Genomic DNA, 21,300 nt, shown 5'->3' on the forward strand with positions numbered 1-21,300 from the left:
TCCTATAATGCAGCAGCACTCTTTCATAAGATTATGTATAAGCTACGCATTGATGGTCAATGGCTTATTTTTTTCTACTGTGAATTTTATTGAAAGTAATTTTATTGTCAATGCTAATGCGTGATGGTTTTGTTAAAACAATCCGATGATCCAAAAAGAACAACATTGATCACCCGATGGTGATTCCTTATTACCCAGTCTCCATCTCCACCACAAGCAAACACCTTATTCCATTTTACCATTACAGCACATTATCACGACGTCAATACACCCCCCTCACCTTAAGAACCGTCTCTCTCTCTCCTCGCCGTTTTTCTCCTGCTCGCTCTCCTCCCCCTCCCTCCATCGTTTTATGCACACCGAACTCCGGGCGCACAGTCAGCTTTAGAGCGACGGGGAGAAAAGAGAGCACAGAACAATATAATATAATAGTTTGCCTTCACATGATGCTATTTGCTGTCTGGAGTTTGAAATAGGACTATACGACGCGTGCACATCCACCGACCGTCTAGTCGTATGTTATTTTAATGCTACCGATAGAGGTTTCGGAAGGAGTGTGTTTCACCTCAAGGTATGTGCGTCAGGTTCTCGGTGCGTTGCCAACCTCAATTTGCAGATATGTTGCCAATATAAAGTGTTACATTTTTAATCACGTTTAACCAGGCCACCCTCTTTACGTGTCTTATTCCTCCTTAGAAATAGGAGTTTATTTATATTATTTCAGAGGCTCGTGGGAATTCCTCCAAAGGTTTGACTTTTATCCAAGTGTAGGTTATGTGTTGCATATTGGTTGTAGTCTCATCGGCTATTTGACTAGCCTACATAATTCATATTTGTAGGCCTATCAACTTTAAGATAGCCTACTTTTAAATACCCAAATAGTTTGTAATATTTTACTTTAATCTTTTGTTGAGTGGTAAGGTTGTCCAGCTACATTTTCTGTCTTATTATAGGCTTGCGGTCCATAGTAAACCTTTAGTCCTTATCGATATTTTGACATTATTATAGCCTATTCCAAGGGTTGTCAAAGCTCTCATCAGGAACCCCGAGGCCCCAGCCCGTTCCGAAATGTCAACTATTCAAGAGCTAACACACCTGATTCAACTTGTCAACTAATTATCAATCCCTTGATTAGGTAAATCAGTGAGCTAGTTCTGGGCTACAACACAATTGTGAAACGTCTGGGGGTCCCCGTTGAGGGGTTTGAAAACCACTGGCCTATCCTATATCTACCGGTATGATGATGATGATGATTGCTGACTTTGATAAACGGCAGGGGTCTCGCTCCCCATCAAGTTTGATACAGAGTATTTCATTTAATTTGATAATAGCCACAACCGAGGTTGTAGCCATTGGTCTGAATGGTGACTGCATGCATGTTTCTCCAATGAGTTGTAGAAATGTGTGGTGGTATTAGCCTATATAAAGAAATATACTATTTTATCCCAAACAAACAAAAATATTTGTCTAACAGAAGCCTACACATGTTTATATCAACATGTTGTGGAGAATATAGGCTACATGGAGACGCAAGTTGAAAAAGGCAGTGGTAGCCTAGTTATGTGAATATAATGGGGAAATATAAGGGAAAATATGATATCAAATGTTGATTAGCCTTATTGTGAACGTGTGATGATGATGCAGTAATAACATAGCTCCAAGAAAATCGACGACATAGCCTATATGCATCGCATTTGCTGGCAATCTTTCATTGTTAGTGCTATCCGCGATCCTTGGGACATCCCTACCCTAAACCCTTCCCTTACCCTAACCACAACCCTTACCTGACCCTAACCTTAACCTACAACTTCACGCAACACTTTAATTGTTGGCCTACCGAGCACATTCCCCATACTTTGGCGTTAACAGAACATATTTTTATTCACCTAAAGTTTCTCAATGTTAACCATTGTGTAAAGCTTTGATATCCCTATCACCACACAGGGCCTAAAGCTTTTGATAGACCTATGCTTTTTATTTAGAGGGGGCGCAAAATGAGACTAAACCAGGTGCCCCTTCAGTTTTGTCCAGTATATTATAGGTATAACGTAAAGCTAATAGGATAGTAGTTTAAGGATATACCGTTCTGGTCCACAGAAATTAGTCTGCACGACCCTTACACAGTTATGACTAATAGACATGATATTGCAATCAGTAATGTGCTCTCAGAAATAGGCGAATAGAGACGCGCGCGCTTTGACACAAGCATTGCAACAACAAGGCTCAAATTCGATGACAGATAGTGTCCATTATAGCAGTTGGTCGAAAACAAAATAATATTCCATATTTGTTTTTCAAGTGATTTTATTGGTTTATGTGTTTTTCTAATATTATGTTATAGCCCATCTTGTAATCACTGTTGTGATCATTTGGCATAATAATCAATTGAAATACATATTTTTGAAGTTAGTGGATACAGTTCTGTAGGCTATGCACATGAATAGGCCTAAGTTATTTGATTTAGTAGGCTATTTTATACGAGATTGCAATCCTTAATTCAACACATAGGCCTAATAATAATTTCGATTTGTAATGACGGTGTAAATTACATTTTAGCCTATGTATTCATACATCAATTATTTATTCACATTTCTTGATGATTTTTCAGGTTTAATTTTTTTATTCCTACTTTTGTTTTTATTCGAAGCAGTGACACCCTCCTTCCTCCAATGAGAGCAAAGGTATCTTGAAAGCCTTTATCAGTACAATTCATTAACAGGTAGCCCACGGTAAGCTTCATATTCGATTAAGAATTGTTATCTACTAACCCAATAATTGAGAATTTATCATTTCAAGCCAAGATCAATTTAAAATAAATAATATATTTAAATTTAATCGGTCATTCAGAACGATTAGTTCCTTTCGAAATGTAGGGTATCGGCTGGAATTAGATTTAGGCGTTCTTTAATTATAAATAATATTCATAAAAACCTAACTTAATGTCGCTTTGATTTGGAATATTGTCAATTAATAAATAAACATGTTCTCGCTATGTTGCAATAGGCCTATTGAATATAATGCATTATTGTTATGTCACGATTTATGTAGATTAAGTTTGTGTTCATGGAATAGGCCTGAGAAGTCCATGACTAAGTGTCGTAATTGAACAATTCTATAGCCTACCACACCATTAGTAAATGTATTATCATATTATATTATTAACAGTATATTAGCGAATTATTATTAATATTTATATTATTATTCAAAGAAAAATAATGAATCTCCATGCTTTAGATGGAATTTCGATAGATTGCATACATTTCGTATTCGACAAAATTATCTTTATTTATTGAAAATATCAGGTATTGCATTTTCCCCCCTCCAACAACGGACTGGGATGGATTTAGTCCGTTTATGCCTTTGTGTGGCCGTGTGGCGTCAGCAGGTCACGGGGTTTAATCCCGACCAGTTTTTGGTCAAGATTAGGCCAAATCCAGATCTCCGGTTCGACCCCCAATCAGACTTCGGGTATCATATGATGCAAGTAAATAAACAGGAATAGAGCCACACACCATCTTTGGCTCCAACATTCAATCTCAGTGTGTCAGGTGTTTAAAACTCTGTTGAGTAGACCGAATTGAGTAGCCTAATAGGCCTAGCCCATTTATTTTATTTCCTATGCGTTTATCCAATCCACGGCAATATTTATATTATATTTTATTCCTGTACAATATGTGCGCATTGCAGGTCGACTGTTTATGCAATTCATTTATAAATAGGATATTAAATATGTTTCCAAGAGGACACTGAAATATAATATCCACGGTCATGTTTAGGCCTATAGCCTACTTGTCTTTCTTTCATTGACTTTTGATTTGTTTTATTTCCCCCTTACAGTATATCCTCTTTCTCACTTTTCGTCGATGACAGTCTGCCCTCTATTTTTTCCTTCTACACACTTGTTGACTGTGGGCTTGTATTTAGAGGGTAACTCTCCTTTTTCTCTTTCCTCCTTCTCGTCCAGCGAACACGACGAAGGAAGGAGGGACGGGATGAAAACAGAGGAGACCCAATCATGTCTTCAGCAGCCTCCAGCCTCCACGCCATTCGGTGAGGAGTGAAATGGGACTGACATCTTGAGCCTGACTGGCACATAATTATTTTAACATTATAATCCAATAATGAAATAAATATCCATTGACATTTTTTATAATTTATAATTAATTATAATTGGTCATTTAGCAGACGCTCTTATCCAGAGCGACTTACAGGAGCAATTAGGGTTAAGTGCCTTGCTCAAGGGCACATCGACAGATTTTTCACCTAGTCGGCTCGGGGATTAGAACCAGCGACCTTTCGGTTACTGGCACAACGCTCTTAACCACTAAGCTACCTGCCGCCTATAATTTTAAAGGTTATAGTGACAGAAACTTTACAATTCTCAACTTTATATGTTATAAATGTGATAAATATGTGATAAATATATGATAAATATGTAATACATTTGACGTGATACATTTTTATTTGTATTTATCATTTGTATTACTATTTTTATCATGAAAACATTCTGGACCTTGCTGGGAAGTAATATTGAAATTGTATTACTTTTTTTCAAGTTTTGCTTGAAGTTTACAGATCTGACCACGCACGCACACACACGCTATACCCTCCGATGACGTAGGTTTCGATTAAGGCAGCCCCCGCACCTCTCTGATTCAGATGGGTTGGGTTAAATGCGGAAGACATATTTCGGTTGAATGCATTCAGTTGTGCAACTGACTAGGTATCCCCATTCCCCCGTGTCCCCCTCTCCCCTCAGGTTCAGAACACAGGGGCGGAGGGGGCGAGGTGTGTGCGGGGTGTGAGTCGCCCATTGCCGACCGCTTCCTGCTGCGTGTCAATGAACGCTCGTGGCACGAGACCTGCGTCAAGTGTGCGGTGTGTCTGAGCGCGCTCAGTGGGACATGCTACTGCAGAGACCGTCTGCTTTACTGCAAGCATGACTACGAAAAGTAAGAGAACCTCAATACTACTAAAAATCCCAAAAGACACACAAACCTTAGAGTTTGCATTGTCTTAATCAGTGTTTGGTCACCTCTTCCTTGTGCCCCTCCTGAATCAAGTGTGCTGGTGTCGGGATAGAACAACCATGTGGAATGGCTCAGGGGCTTATAGGAACTATATGGAATATATGACAGAACATATGGAAAACGTGTCAAACTCATTCCATGGAGGGCAGAATGTCTGCGGGTTTTCGCTCCTCCCTTGAACTTGATTGATGAATTAAGGTCACATTAGTAAAGAACTCCCCTCACCTGGTTGTCTAGGTCTTAATTGAAAGGAAAAAACAAAAACTTGCAGACGCTAGGCCCTGAATGTTTGGTGGGTATATACATGAAACGCTGGATTGCTATTAGTGAGGCAGTAAGGTAGCTCCACTTTCCTCTCTGATAAATATGACTTGGTGTGGAGTTTCTATCAGTTTGGGGGTCTGTTGGTCAGTTTGGGTGTGGGTGTGTGTGTACTTGTGTGTGTGCGCGTGCATGCATGCGTTCAACTTGTGCGTGCATGCATGTGTGTGGTTGTGTGTGCATTCGACTTGTGCATGCGTGGGTGTGTGGGTGTGTATGTGTGTGTTGGTGGTGTGTGTGAGATCCCCAGGGACGGACGGCTGAAGGACGTAGCCTGCAGGTCGTTATCATTGTTGTGAAAAGTGTCAGACGGCGTCCAGCCGCACAGACTCTCCCACTGTAGCAGACATCTGGAGGAGAGAGGGAGGGAGGGGAGAAAGGAGAGGGAAGTGGGGGAGGGAGGGAGGGGAGGGAGGGAGGGGAGGGAGGGGAGAGGGGAGGGAGGGGGAGGGAGGGGATAAAGGAGAGGAGAGAGGGAGGGAATGGAGGAGAGGATAGAGGGAGGGAGGGGATAAAGGAGAGGAGAGAGGGAGGGAGGGAGGGAGGGAGGGAGGGGAGGGAGGGAGGGGAGGGAGGGGATAAAGGAGAGGAGAGAGGGAGGGAATGGAGGAGAGGATAGAGGGAGGGAGGGGATAAAGGAGAGGAGAGAGGGAGGGAGGGAGAGAGGGAGGGAGGGAGGGAGGGAGGGAGGGGATAAAGGAGAGGAGAGAGGGAGGAGATGAAGGAGGGGATGAAGGAGAGGAGAGAGGGAGGGAGGGAGGGGATGAAGGAGAGGAGAGGGAGGGAGAGACAGAGGGATAGATGAAGGGGGATATAGAGTGGAGACGGAGAGGAGATTAGTAGAGAAGTTTTCTCAGTTGCTGCTTCTTTGGAAATTCTTAGCATGTTAATAATTCCCAACCTGAAAACTAAGATGAGTGTGTGTACCGTGTGGGTGTGTGTGTACTTGTGTGTGTGCGCGTGCATGCATGCGTTCAACTTGTGCGTGCATGCATGTGTGTGGTTGTGTGTGCATTCGACTTGTGCATGCGTGGGTGGGTGGGTGTGTATGTGTGTGTTGGTGGTGTGTGTGAGATCCCCAGGGACGGACGGCTGAAGGACGTAGCCTGCAGGTCGTTATCATTGTTGTGAAAAGTGTCAGACGGCGTCCAGCCGCACAGACTCTCCCACTGTAGCAGACATCTGGAGGAGAGAGGGAGGGGAGAAAGGAGAGGGAGAGAGGAGTGGGAGGAGGGAGGGGGAGAGAGGAGTGGGAGGGGAGGGAGGGGAGAGAGGAGAGGGAGGGGAGGGAGAGAGGAGTGGGAGGGGAGAGGGAGGGGAGGGAGAGAGGAGTGGGAGGGAGAGAGGAGTGGGGGGAGGAGAGGGTGGGAGGAGAGGAAGGGAGGGGAGGATAGAGGGAGGGAGGGAGGGAATGGAGGAGAGGAGAGGATAGAGGGAGGGAGGGGATAAAGGAGAGGAGAGAGGGAGGGAGGGGATAAAGGAGAGGAGAGAGGGAGGGAGGGGATAAAGGAGAGGAGAGAGAGAGGGAGGGAGGAGATGAAGGAGGGGATAGAGGAGAGAAGGAGAGGAGAGAGGGAGGGAGGGGATGAAGGAGAGGAGAGAAGGGAGAGGAAGGGAGGGAGAGACAGAGGGATAGATGAAGGGGGATATAGAGTGGCGACGGAGAGGAGATTAGTAGAGAAGTTTTCTCAGTTGCTGCTTCTTTGGAAATTCTTAGCATGTTAATAGTTCCCAACCTGAAAACTAAGATGAGTGTGTGTACCGTTAAGGGGTAATTTGGGTGAGGTGTTAGTAGGGGGAATTGGAGTGCGACAGATAAGTGTCTGTTACTACAGTGCCTTCAGAAAGTATTCATACCCCATTACTTTTTCCACATTCTGTTGATACAAGGTGGGATTAAAATGGATTTAATTGTCAACGATCTACACAAAATACTCTGTCAAAGTGGAAGAAAAATGATTACATAAGTATTCAACCCCCTGAGTCAATACATGTTAGAATCACCTTTGGCAGCGATTACAGCTGTGAGTCTTTCTGGGTAAGTCTCTAAGAGCTTTCCACACCTGGATTGTACAATATTTGCACATTATTATTTTTGAATTTCTTCAAGCTCTGTCAAATTAGTTGTTGATCATTGCTAGACAGCCAAGTGTTGCCATAGATTTCCAAGCCGATTTTAAGTAAAAACTGCAACTATGCCACTCAGGAACATTCAATGTCATCTTGGTAAGCAACTCCAGTGTATATTTGGCCTGTTTTAGGTTATTGTCATACTGAAAGGTGAATTTATCTCCCGGTGTCTGTTGGAAAGCAGACTGAACCAGGTTTTCCTCTAAGATTTTGCTTCTGCTTAGCTCTATTCTGTTTATTTTTATCCTAAAAAACTCCCTAGTCCTTGACGATGACGAGCATACTCATAACATGATGCAGCCACCACCATGCCTGAAAATGTGAAGAGTGGTACTCTGTGTTGGATTTTCCCCAAACATAACGCTTTGTATTCAGGACATAAAGTCAATTTCTTTGCCACATTTTCTGCAGTATTACTTTAGTGCCTTGTTGCAAACAGGATGGATGTTTTTGAATACACTTGTGGAGTAACTACAACATTGTTGATCCCATCCTCAGTTATCTCCTATCACAGCCATTATACTCTGTAACAGTTTTAAAGTCACCATTAGCCTCATGGTGAAATCCCTGAGCGGTTTCCTTCCTCTCCGGCAACTGAGTTAGGAAGGACGCCTGTATCTTTGAAGTGACTGGGTGTATTGATACACCATCCAAAGTGTAATTAATAGCTTCACCATGCTCAAAGGGATATTCAATGTCCGTTTTTTTTATGTTACCCATTTACCAATAGGTGTCCTTCTTTGCGAGGCATTGGAAAAACTCCCTGGTCTTTCTGGTTGAATCTGTGTTTGAAATTCACTGCACGGCTGAGGGACCGTACAGCTAATTGTATGTGCGGGGTACAGAGATGAAGTAGTCATCCAAAAATCATGTTAAACACTATTATTGTACACAGTGAGTCCATGCAACCTATTATGTGACTTGTTCAGCACATGAATACTCCTGAACTTATTTAGGCTTGCATAACAAAGAGGTTGAATACTTATTGACTTAAGACATTGCAGCTTTACATTTTTTATTAATTTGTCAAAATGTCTAGAAACATAATTCCATTTGACATTATTGTGTGTAGGCCAGGGACACAAAATCTCAATTTAATCCATTTTAAATTCAGGCTGTAACACAACAAAATGTGGAAAAAGTCAAGGGGTGTGAATACTTTCTGACACCTACAGTGTCACGGTTTCGGCCGAGGCTGCTCCTCCTCCTGGTTCGAGCAGGCATCGGCGTTCGCCGTCCCCGGAGTACTAGCTGCCACCGTTGGATGTTTCGTGTGTGATTGCTTTTGTCTGTCTTGCACACCTGTGTCTGCTTGTGTCATTATTACCTGTCCTATTTAGTTTCCTGTTTTGTTTGAATAGATTGTGTGTTGTTTTTTGCCTGTCCGTTGTGCTGCGTGTTTTGTTCCTGTTTTCGTGTATTTAGTGTTACGCACTGTTTGCGTATTGTCTCGCCTCTATTTATTGTTTGAGGCCGATCTCTGTAATTTTGGATTACTTCAGTAAACTTTGTTGGACTAGCTTCGGTGTCCTGCGCCTGACTTCCACACACCATACACCTCAGCCCTTGACAGAACAACACACCATTATGGAGTCAGCAGGAGCAGTGGCGGCACCCAGGTCGTTGGAGGAGAGGATCAGACCACCAAGACACCATGATCCAGCGACTTGGGTCCGCCATGAATGAGGTGTCCAACATGCTGGGCCGTTGGATGACTAGGGAGGAGCCCACGCCTTCGCACACCATCCCATCACCAACGGCCAGTCCTCCTCTCTCAGCACCGGAACCCAGTGGTATTCGGCTCTCGCTCCCGAGGGCATATGACGGTTCTGCAGCCGGGTGTCAGGGATTTCTGCTACAGGTGGAACTTTACCTGGCTACTATACACCCGGCGCCCTCGGGATACGAGAGCGTCTCCGCCTCATCTCCTGTCTATCCGGCAAGGCGTTGGAATGGGCCAACGCCGAATGGAGGGGAATAGACGCCGCAACCATCACCTACGCGGGAGTTCTCCCGCCGCTTCAGGACTGTCTTTGATCATCCACCTGAGGGTAAAGCGGGCGGGAGAGCGTCTGTTCCACCTCCGACAGGAGAAGAGGAGCGCCCAGGAGTTCGCACTGGAGTTCCGGACACTAGCAGCGGATGCGGGGTGGAATGAGAGGGCCCTTATCGACCACTACAGGTGTAGTCTACGAGAGGACGTTCGTCGTGAGCTGGCCTGCAGGGACACCAACTTGTCATTTGACCAGTTGGTGGACATTTCCATCCGTCTAGACACCCTGCTGGCTACCCGCGGACGTCCCGAGTGGGTCGTCCATTCCGCCTCCAGCACCTCCGATCCGATTCCTATGGAGATCGGGGTGCTGGCGCTAGAGAGAGGAGGAGAGGGAACCCGAGGGGAGCCATCCTCTGCACCACCTGCGGTCGTGGAGGGCACACCGCGGCCAGGTGCTGGGGAGGGTCTCTTGGGAGAGGTGACAACAGGCCACGCACTGGGGAGTCATTTCAGGTGAGCAGGCGCCCACTTACCCAGAGCTTTCTGTTGGTCACATGAGTATTCCTGTGAGATTTCCACAGGTGGCACCTCATTCCCAGCATAAGGCGCTAGTAGATTCAGGCGCTGCTGGGAACTTTATTGATCGGGCATTTTGTAGTAGGTTAAGGATTCCCCTTCGGCCGGTAGAAACTCAATTTCCTGTCCACACCTTAGACAGCCGGCCGTTGGGGTCGGGTCTGATCAGGAGGTCACAGCACCACTGACGATGACAACGCAGGGGGTCACGAGGAGATCATTCAGTTTTATCTGATTGACTCTCCTGCGTACCCTGTGGTGTTGGGACTTCCCTGGTTAAGCACTCATGATCCTACCATAGCGTGGCAACAGAGGGCTCTTATGGAGTGGTCTTCCCAGTGTGTAGGGAGATGTCTAGGTGTTTCCTTAGGGGCGACCTCGGTAGAGAGTCCGAACCAAGTGCCCGCTGCGCATTCCCCCTGAGTATGAGGATTTAGCACTGGCGTTTAGTAAATCGAGGGCAGCACGGCTACCTCCTCATAGACAGGGGGACTGTGCGATAAATCTCCAAACAGGAGCGGCTCTGCCACGGAGTCATGTGTATCCCCTGTCTCAAGAGGAGACAGCGGCTATGGAGACGTACATAGCCGAGTCCTGGCACAGGGATACATACGGCCTTCTACTTCCCGGTCTCCTCGAGTTTCTTCTTTGTGAAGAAGAAGGATGGGGGATTGCGCCCGGTGTATTGACTACCGTAGTCTCAATCAGATCACAGTTAAATACAGCTACCCACTTCCACTGATTGCTACGATGACGGAGTCATTACGCGCGCGCGCTTCTTCACAAAGTTAGATCTCAGGAGCGCGTATAATCTGGTGCGCATTAGGAAAGGGGGATGAATGGATGACAGCATTTAGCACAACCTCGGGTCATTACGAGTATCTCGTCATGCCATACGGGTTAATGAATGCTCCTTCAGTCTTCCAATCCTTTGTTGACGAGATTTTCCGGGACATGCATGGGCAGGGTGTAGTAGTTTACATTGACGACATTCTAGTGTACTCTGCTACACGAGCCGAGCATGTAGCCCAGGTGCGCCGAGTGTTGAGAAGACTGTTGGAGCATGACTTGTATGTCAAGGCAGAGAAATGCCTGTTCTTCCAGGAGTCCATCTCCTTTTTGGGTTATCGGTTGTCCGCGTCTGGTGTGGAGATAGAGGTAGACCGGTATCGGCCGTGCGTAATTGGCAAACTCCAACTACTGTAAAAGAGGTGCAGCGGTTCTTGGGTTTTGCTAATTACTACCGGAGGTTTATTCGGGGTTTTGGACAGGTTGCAGCTCCCATTACATCTCTACTAAAGGGGGGTCCGGTTCGTTTGCAGTGGTCAGCTGAGGCGGACAGGGCATTTGTTAAAATTAAGAACCTGTTCACCTCGGCTCCGGTGCTGGCGCACCCGGATCCCTCTTTACCCTTCCAAGTAGAGGTGGACGCGTCAGAGACCGGTATTGGGGCAGTCCTGTCACAACGGTCCGGCGCGCCACCTAAACTCCGCCCCTGTGCCTTCTACTCTAAGAAGCTCAGCTCGGCGGAGCGCAACTATGACGTTGGGGACAGGGAGCTGTTAGCCGTAGTCCAGGCTCTAAAGGTGTGGAGGCATTGGCTTGAGGGGGCTCAACACCCTTTCCTCATTCTGACAGATCACCGTAACCTGGAGTACATCCGGGCAGCTAGGAGATTGAACCCTCGTCAGGCTAGGTGGAACATGTTCCTAACCCGGTTTGTTTTCAAGATCACATACATCCCAGGGTCCCAGAATGCTAAGGCAGACGCCCTGTCCCGGCGGTATGACACAGAGGAAAGGTCCAACGAGCCTACTTCCATAGTGCCGGAGTCTTGTTTGGTGGCTCCGGTGGTTTGGGAGGTCGATGCGGAAATCGAGCGGGCACTGCGTACCGACCCTACTCCCCCCGAGTGTCCTGTGGGGCGGACGTACGTTCCGCCCGAGGTTCGTGATCGACTTATTTATTGGGCTCATACATCACCCTCCTCTGGACATCCAGGCATTGGCCGGACCGTGCACTGTCTTAGCATGAAATACTGGTGGCCAACGTTAGCTAGGGATGTGAGGGTTTATGTCTCCTCCTGCTCGGTGTGTGCCCAGTGCAAGGCGCCTAGACATTTGCCCAGGGGTAAGCTACATCCCCTGCCCGTTCCACAACGACCATGGTCCCACCTCTCGGTAGATTTCGTTACCGATCTACCCCCCTCTCAGGGGAATACCACCATTTTGGTCGTTGTGGATCGGTTTTCTAAGGCCTGTCGTCTCCTTCCTATGCCGGGTCTCCCTTCTGCCCTACAAACCGCTGAGGCCCTGTTCACCCATGTGTTCCGGCACTATGGGGTCCCCGAGGATATAGTGTCTGACCGAGGTCCCCAGTTCACCTCCAGAGTTTGGGGGGCTTTTATGGAACGGTTGGGGGTCTCGGTGAGCCTTACCTCGGGGTACCATCCAGAGAGCAATGGGCAGGTGGAACGTGTCAACCAGGATGTGGGTAGGTTTTTGAGGTCATATTGCCGGGACCAGCCGGAGGAGTGGTCTAGGTTCCTTCCCTGGGCAGAGATAGCCCAGAACTCTCTACGCCACTCCTCCACCAATTTAACACCTTTCCAGTGTATTCTAGGTTATCAGCCGGTCCTGGCACCTTGGCACGAGAGCCAGATCGAGGCCCCTGCTGTGGACGAGTGGATTCGGCGCTCGGAGGAGACGTGGGGACGCTGCCCATGTCCATCTGCAGCGTGCCATACGTCAACAAAAGGCGAGCGCCGATCGCCACCGCAGTGAGGGGCCGGTGTACGCACCGGGAGATCGAGTCTGGCTCTCGACTCGAAACCTGCCCCTCCGCCTGCCTGCCGGAAGCTGGGTCGGCGGTTTGTGGGGCCCTTCAAAGTCCTGAGAAGATTGAACGAGGTGTGTTACAGGTTACAACTGCCTATAGAGTACAAAAATATTAACCCCTCGTTCCATGTGTCTCTTCTCAGGCCGGTGGTAGCTGGCCCACTCCAAGAAGTTGAGATAGGAGAGACCCCTCCGCCCCCTTTGGACATCGAGGGGGCCCCCGGCGTACAGGGTCCGGACTATCTTGGACTCGAGGCGCCTGGATGAGTGGTCTCCAGTATCTCGTGGAGTGGGAGGGGTACGGTCCGGAGGAACGGTGCTGGGTGCCCAGGAGGGACATTCTCGATCCATCCCTCCTGACGGAGTTCCACCGTGGGCATCCCACACGCCCGGGTCCGCGTCCTCCTGGCCGTCCCCGAGGCCGGGGTCGGCTGCACGGCTGGAGCCGCGCGTCAAGGGGGTACTGTCACGGTTTCGGCCGAGGCTGCTCCTCCTCCTGGTTCGAGCAGGCATCGGCGTTCGCCGTCCCCGGAGTACTAGCTGCCACCGTTGGATGTTTCGTGTGTGATTGCTTTTGTCTGTCTTGCACACCTGTGTCTGCTTGTGTCATTATTACCTGTCCTATTTAGTTTCCTGTTTTGTTTGAATAGATTGTGTGTTGTTTTTTGCCTGTCCGTTGTGCTGCGTGTTTTGTTCCTGTTTTCGTGTATTTAGTGTTACGCACTGTTTGCGTATTGTCTCGCCTCTATTTATTGTTTGAGGCCGATCTCTGTAATTTTGGATTACTTCAGTAAACTTTGTTGGACTAGCTTCGGTGTCCTGCGCCTGACTTCCACACACCATACACCTCAGCCCTTGACATACAGTTTAGGTGTTACCCATGAGTTTAGGTGTTTAAGAAAATCTTGCTGATCGCATTCGATATTGGTACATCCATATAATTGTTGAAAGTATAGAATGAGTGGCCATGTTGTATTGTCTAACCTAGGTCTAAGGCCTAACCTATACAGAGTAGACTTGCTCCCATGTTGTAAGTAGGCTATAGAATGAGTGCCCCATCTTAAATAATAATAATAATAATAATAATAAATAATAATAATATGCCATTTAGCAGACGCTTTTATCTTGAGTCTCTCTATATAGTGTGTATATATGTTGAGTCACTCTCTACAGTGGTTGCGGAAGTATTCACCCCCTTGGCATTTTTCCTATTTTGTTGCCTTACAACCTGGAATTAAAATTGATTTTTTGGGGGGGGGTTTGTATCATTTGATTTACACAACATGCCTGCCACTTTGAAGATGCAAAATATTTTTTTCTTGTGAAACAAACAAGAAATAAGACAAAAAAAACAGAACTTGAGCGTAACTATTCACCCCCCAAAGTCAATACATTGTAGAGACACCTTTTGCAGCAATTACAGCTGCAAGTCTCTTGGGGTATGTCTCTATAAGCTTGGCACATCTAGCCACTAGTATTTTTGCCCATTCATCAAGGCAAAACTGCTCCAGCACCTTCAAGTTGGATGGGTTCCGCTGGTGTACAGCAATCTTTAAGTCATACCACAGATTCTCAATTGGATTGAGGTCTGGGCTTTGACTAGGCCATTCCAAGACATTTAAATGTTTCCCCTTAAACCGCTCAAGTGTTGCTTTAGCAGTATGCTTAGGGTCATTGTCCTGCTGGAAGAATTTCCCTGTATTTAACGCCATCCATCATTCCTTCAATTCTGACCAGTTTCCCAGTCCCTGCCCATGGATGGTGTTCTCGGGGGGGATGAGAGGCCAGACATAGCGTTTTCCTTGATGGCCAAAAAGCTCAATTTTAGTCTCATCTGACCAGAGTACCTTCTTCCATATGTTTGGGGAGTCTCCCACATGCCTTTTGGTGAACACCAAACGTGTTTGCTTATTTTTTTCTTTAAGCAATGGCTTTTTTCTGGCCACTCTTCCGTAAAGCCCAGCTCTGTGGAGTGTACGGCTTAAAGTGGTCCTATGGACAGATACTCCAATCTCCGGGTTATCTTTGGTCTCTTTGTTGCCTCTCTCATTAATGCCCTCCTTGAGTGGTCTGTGAGTTAAGGTGGGCGGCCCTCTCTTGGCAGGTTTGTTGTGGTGCCATATTCTTAAAATTTTTAAATAATGGATTTAATGGTGGGATGTTCAAAGTTTCTGATATTTTTTTATAACCCAACCCTGATCTATACTTCTCCACAACTTTGTCCCTGACCTGTTTGGAGAGCTCCTTGGTCTTCATGGTGCCGCTTGCTTGGTGGTGCCCCTTGCTTAGTGGTGTTGCAGACTCTGGGGCCTTTCAGAACAGGTGTGTATATATACTGAGATCATGTGACACTTAGATTGCACACAGGTGGACTTTATTTAACTTCTGAAGGTAATTGGTTGCACAATATCTTATTTAGTGCTTCATAACAAAGGGGGTGAATACAAATGCACGCACCACTTTTCCGTTATTTATTTGTTCACATTTTTTGAAACAAGTAATTTTTTTATTTCACCAATTTGGACTATTTTGTGTACATTTGAAGTCGGAAGTTTATATACACTTAGGTTGGAGTCATTAAAACTTGTTTCAAGGCCTACCTTCAAACTCAGTGCCTCTTTGCTTGACATCATGGGAAAATCAAAAGAAATCAGCCAAGACCTCCGAAAAAACATTGTAGACCTCCACAAGTCTGGTTCATCCTTTGGAGCAAAGGCCTGAAGGTACCACATTCATCTGTACAAACAATAGTACGCAAGTATAAACACCATGGGACCACGCAGCCGTCATAACGTTCAGGAAGGAGACGCGTTCTGTCTCCTAGAGATGAACGTACTTTGGTGCGAAAAGTGCAAATCAATCCCAGAACAACAGCAAAGGACCTTGTGAAGATGCTGGAGGAAACAAGTACAAAAGTATGTATATCCACAGTAAAAAAAAAGTCCTATATCGACAACCTGAAAGGCCGCTCAGCAAGGAAGAAGCCACTGCTCCAAAACCGCCATAAAAAAGCCAGACTACGGTTTGCAACTGCACATGGGGACAAATATAGTACTTTTTGGAGAAATGTCCTCTGGTCTGATGAAACAAAAATAGAACTGTTTGACCATAATGATCATCGTCATGTTTGGAGGAAAAAGGGGGTGCTTGCAAGCCAAAGAACACCATCCCAACCGTGAAGCACAGGGGTGGCAGCATCATGCTGTGGGGGTGCTTTGCTGCAGGAGCCCAAGCATACTTCCAAAGTTGTGGCAAAATGGCTTAAGGACAACAAAGTCAAGGTATTGGAGTGGCCATCACACAGCCCTGACCTCAATCCTATAGAAAATTTGTGGGCAGAACTGAATAAGCGCGAACGAGCAAGAAGGCCTACAAACCTGACTCAGTTACACCAGCTCTGTCAGGAGGAATGGGCCAAAATTCACCCAACTTATTGTGGGAAGCTTGTGGAAGGCTACCAGAGACATTTGACCCAAGTTAAACCATTTAAAGGCAATGCTTCCAAATACTAATTGAGTGTATGTAAACTTCTGACCCACTGGGAATGTGATGAAATAAATAAAAGCTGAAATAAATAATTATCTCTACTATTATTTTGCTATTTCACATTCTTAAAATAAAGTGGTGATCCTAACTGGCCTAAGACAGGGAATTTGTACTAGGATTAAATGTCAGGAATTGTGAAAAACTGAGTTTAAATGTATTTGGCTAAGGTGTATGTAAACTTCAACTGTATGTCCATTACATGAAATCCAAATATAAATCCATTTAAATTACAGGTTGTAATGCAAAAAAATAGGAAAAACGCCAAGGGGGATGAATACTTTTGCAAGGCACTGTATATATGTTGAGTCTCTCTCTATATAGTGTGTATATGTTGAGTCTCTCTCTATATAGTGTATATATGTTGAGTCACTCTCTATATAGTGTGTATACAGTATATGTCTGTCTCTGTGAGAGACTTGGCACACGTCTTTACTGGTGACCTTCAGAAGATCAGTAACAATGTCTCCTTGTGTTCCCTGCAATCATTCCATCAGCACCGCACGCACGCACACACACACTCCGCTCCCCCTCAACCGTGAGCAGGTGTGTGTACTGTATGATGTACGGGAGGAGTGTGTATGAGAATTTGGAGTGTGTGTGTGTATAAGAATTTAGCAGAAATAGTGGAAAGCTTGATATTGGAGGGATATTTTTTTTTTTTGCTGTAACCCTTTGCGATCTGGAGTTGTATGTGTGTGCTGTCGGTTGGGCTTTTTGTTTTATTTATTTTATCTGCTGTACGTTATTGCAAATGATCTCTTACTTTGGCATAGATTCAATCAGTTTATACAAATGCGACTCGTGCATCCAATGGCAATGTCCGTGATGGGTATAACACCAGGAGCCGCTTGATGATTTGACAGCTCCAATGCAGTTACACCTCCGACATCGCCTAAATAAAACAATAATACTGCTATACAGTTGTCGGTTATCGTGGGTTAAGGCGGATCTGATTTATTCGAGCCCTTACTGGATCATTCCCATAACACTCATAGTGCCCTTGTAGTGACCGACTGAGTCTCCTGAACCTGGGTCTCCTGTGTTAGTCCTAAGACTGTGTTAGCCCGCTGAGCTAAGCCTATGTATTAGCTTGGTGGGGGATTATGGTTGGACCTGGATGTGGACTTGAAGCTAGGGTAAGGGTAGTAGTTGAAGCTAGGGTTAGGGTTACTCATTACGACAGGAGCATGGTTCCACTCTGCTGTGCCCTGCTGTTTGCCTCCTCCCGCTACAGTAACCCTGTCTAGCCATTGTTTTCAAATATTTTCATATTTGTCCTTTTTTTTTTAGGCGAGAGGGTTGTGTGTGTGTTTTTATTACACACAATTTCCAAGACAGACCAAGCGACACAGACCGCTGCCCAGTATCCCCCAATCACACTCTGATAGACACACACACACATCCTCCACACACACTTCCCACAGAGCAGAGTCTCCAGGCTGACCCAGGTCTCAGACCAATAAAGGCCCTCCGCCCTGGGGGCCCGGCGGGCGACTAGAGCCTGGAGGAGCCTGGAGCCCAGGTTCAATATCAGTCTAGAGTGGGGGGCTCTGAGGCCTACCTACACCCCCCCTCACCAGGCAGCACATAGTCTGCTCCTATTGCACACACATATGGGGTGGAGAGCAACATGTAGAACACTACAGTGGATATCACTGTATCATGATAGGTGGTGGTATTGTTGGTAAAAACACCATTGATGTTTTTAGTAATAGAGACAGTGGAGAGAGACAGGAAATGATAGTGAGAGGTTTGTGTGGAAAGTACGGGGGACTGGGATTTGATTCCACACTCACACAGGCATCTGCATCCAAGGTGGTAGCGGCAGGTAACTGCTAGACCTAACCCTGGGGCCCCTCAATGCTCGGTCTAATAGATCACTCTGTGTGGTGGGAGACATGGAGACCCTGTCTGGAGCAGGGGAGAGGGGAGACTCCCACAGTCACACGCCAAGACCAACGTTCACTGACCAAACAATCTCTCAAACTGCCAGGCCAGAAGCCCACCCTCTCATTTTACGTGGTTCTATGTGGAGTCACTGTTGTCCTATGCTGGGATTGAGAACAGAGAAATCATGTCTTCCACACAGATACAGTATCTCACCCACCCATCCCCCTCCTCCTGCCTCCCTCTCTCGCTCCCCCTCTCTCCATTACCTCATTCATCACTGTCTGGTTTGTAATAATATTTCTCGATTCCAAACCTCATTTCCCGCTCGTTGAGATTGATAGCAGTGATGACACCAATCAGTTTATCTCTCCGTTTATCCCTCGTTTTCTCTTAATCGTCTCTCCGCTCAGCGCCTCTTTGTGTCTCAGGATGGGAGGAGAAGGAGGGTGGGATGGAGGGAGGGGGTTGATTGGACACAGCGCTAATTACCAAATGTACTCAGTCACTCCAGTGATGACAAGTCAAGAGAATAACTATATACAGTGGGGAGAACAAGTATTTGATACACTGCCTATTTTGCAGGTTTTCCTACTTACAAAGCATGTAGAGGTCTGTAATTTTTATCATAGGTACACTTCAACTGTGAGAGATTGAATCTAAAACAAAAATCCATAAAATCACATTGTATGATTTTTAAGTAATTAATTTGCATTTAATTGCATGACATAAGTATTTGATCACCTACCAACCAGTAAGAATTCCAACTCTCACAGACCTGTTAATTTTTCTTTAAGAAGCCCTCCTGTTCTCCACTCATTACCTGTATTAACTGCACCTGTTTGAACTCGTTACCTGTATAAAAGACACCTGTCCACACACTCAATCAAACAGACTCCAACCTCTCCACAATGGCCAAGATCAGAGAGCTGTGTAAGGACAGCAGGGATAAAATTGTAGACCTGCACAAGGCTGGGATGGGCTACAGGACAATAGGCAAGCAGCTTGGTGAGAAGGCAACAACTGTTGCCGCAATTATTAGAAAATGGAAGAAGTTCAAGATGACGGTCAATCACCCTCGGTCTGGGGCTCCATGCAAGATCTCACCTCGTGAGGCATCAATGATCAAGAGGAAGGTGAGGGATCAGCCCAGAACTACACAGCAGGACCTGGTCAATGACCTGAAGAGAGCTGGGACCACAGTCTCAAAGAAAACCATTAGTAACACACTACGCCGTCATGGATTAAAGTCCTGCAGCGCACGCAAGGTCCCCCTGCTCAAGCCAGCACGTGTCCAGGCCCGTCTGAAGTTTGCCAATGACCATCTGGATGATCCAGAGGAAGAATGGGAGAAGGTCATGTGGTCTGATGAGACAAAAATAGAGCTTTTTGGTCTAAACTCCACTCGCCGTGTTTGGAGGAAGAAGAAGGATGAGTACAACCCCAAGAACACCATCCCAACCGTGAAGCATGGAGATGGAAACATAATTCTTTGGGGATGCTTTTCTGCAAAGGGGACAGGACGACTGCACCGTATTGAGGGGAGGATGGATGGGGCCATGTATCGCGAGATCTTGGCCAACAACCTCCTTCCCTCAGTAAGAGCATTGAAGATGGGTCGTGGCTGGGTCTTCCAGCATGACAACGACCCGAAACACACAGCCAGGGCAACTAAGGAGTGGCTCCGTAAGAAGCATCTCAAGGTCCTGGAGTGGCCTAGCCAGTCTCTAGACCTGAACCCAATAGAAAATCTTTGGAGGGAGCTAAAAGTCCGTATTGCCCAGTGACAGCCCCGAAACCTGAAGGATCTGGAGAAGGTCTGTATGGAGGAGTGGGCCAAATTCCCTGCTGCAGTGTGTGCAAACCTGGTCAAGACCTACAGGAAACGTATGATCTCTGTAATTGCAAACAAAGGTTTCTGTACCAAATATTAAGTTCTGCTTTTCTGATGTATCAAATACTTATGTCATGCAATAAAATGCAAATTAATTACTTAAAAATCATACAATGTGATTTTCTGGATTTTTGTTTTAGATTCCGTCTCTCACAGTTTAAGTGTACCTATGATAAAAACTACAGACCTCTACATGCTTTGTAAGTAGGAAAACCTGCAAAATCGGCAGTGTATCAAATACTTGTTCTCCCCACTGTATGCACAGTACCTGTATATAGTTATATGCTGTATATACCATAATTAAGCAATAAGGCACGAGGGGGTGTGGTATAGGGCTGTTCTTATGCATGACGCAACGCGGAGTGCCTGCATACAGCCCTTAGCCGTGGTATATTTGCCATATACCACAAACCCCCGAGGTGCCTTATTGCTATTATAAACTGGTTACCAACCTAATTAGAGCAGTAAAAATAAATGTTTTGTCATACCCGTGGTATACGGTCTGATATACAGTGAGGGGAAAAAAGTATTTGATCCCCTGCTGATTTTGTACGTTTGCCCACTGACAAAGAAATGATCAGTCTATAATTCTAATGGTAGGTTTTTTTGAACAGTGAGAGACAGAATAACAACAAAAAAATCCAGAAAAACACATGTCAAAAATGTTATAAATTGACTTGCATTTTAATGAGGGAAATAAGTATTTGACCCCCTCTCAATCAGAAAGAATTCTGGCTCCCAGGTCTCTTTTATACAGGTAACGAGCTGAGTTTAGGAGCACACTCTTAAAGGGAGTGCTCCTAATCTCAGCTTGTTACCTGTATAAAAGACACCTGTCCACAGAAGCAATCAATCAATCAGATTCCAAACTCCCCACCATGGCCAAGACCAAAGAGCTCTCCAAGGATGTCAGGGACAAGATTGTAGACCTACACAAGGCTGGAATGGGCTACAAGACCATCGCCAAGCAGCTTGGTGAGAAGGTGACAACAGTTGGTGCGATTATTCGCAAATGGAAGAAACACAAAAGAACTGTCAATCTCCCTCGGCCTGGGGCTAAATGCAAGATCTCACCTCGTGGAG

The 21,300-nt window shown here is 46.0% G+C and overlaps 1 protein-coding gene across 1 annotated transcript in view; it reads left to right on the plus strand.

The window, feature by feature from the left end:
• The first annotated feature begins 338 nt into the window (after positions 1–338).
• LOC121569743 (LIM homeobox transcription factor 1-alpha-like) overlaps positions 339–21,300 on the plus strand; it is a 41,187-nt gene continuing 20,225 nt past the window's right edge. Inside the window, exons 1-3 of the mRNA XM_041880905.1 lie at positions 339–571; positions 3,965–4,050; positions 4,760–4,952. Coding sequence (XP_041736839.1) covers positions 528–571; positions 3,965–4,050; positions 4,760–4,952 — 323 coding nt within the window. The 5' untranslated portion in view covers positions 339–527. The remainder of the gene's footprint in view (positions 572–3,964; positions 4,051–4,759; positions 4,953–21,300) is intronic.

Source organism: Coregonus clupeaformis, chromosome 7 (assembly GCF_020615455.1).
Source record: "Coregonus clupeaformis isolate EN_2021a chromosome 7, ASM2061545v1, whole genome shotgun sequence".
Lineage (NCBI taxonomy): Eukaryota > Metazoa > Chordata > Actinopteri > Salmoniformes > Salmonidae > Coregonus > Coregonus clupeaformis.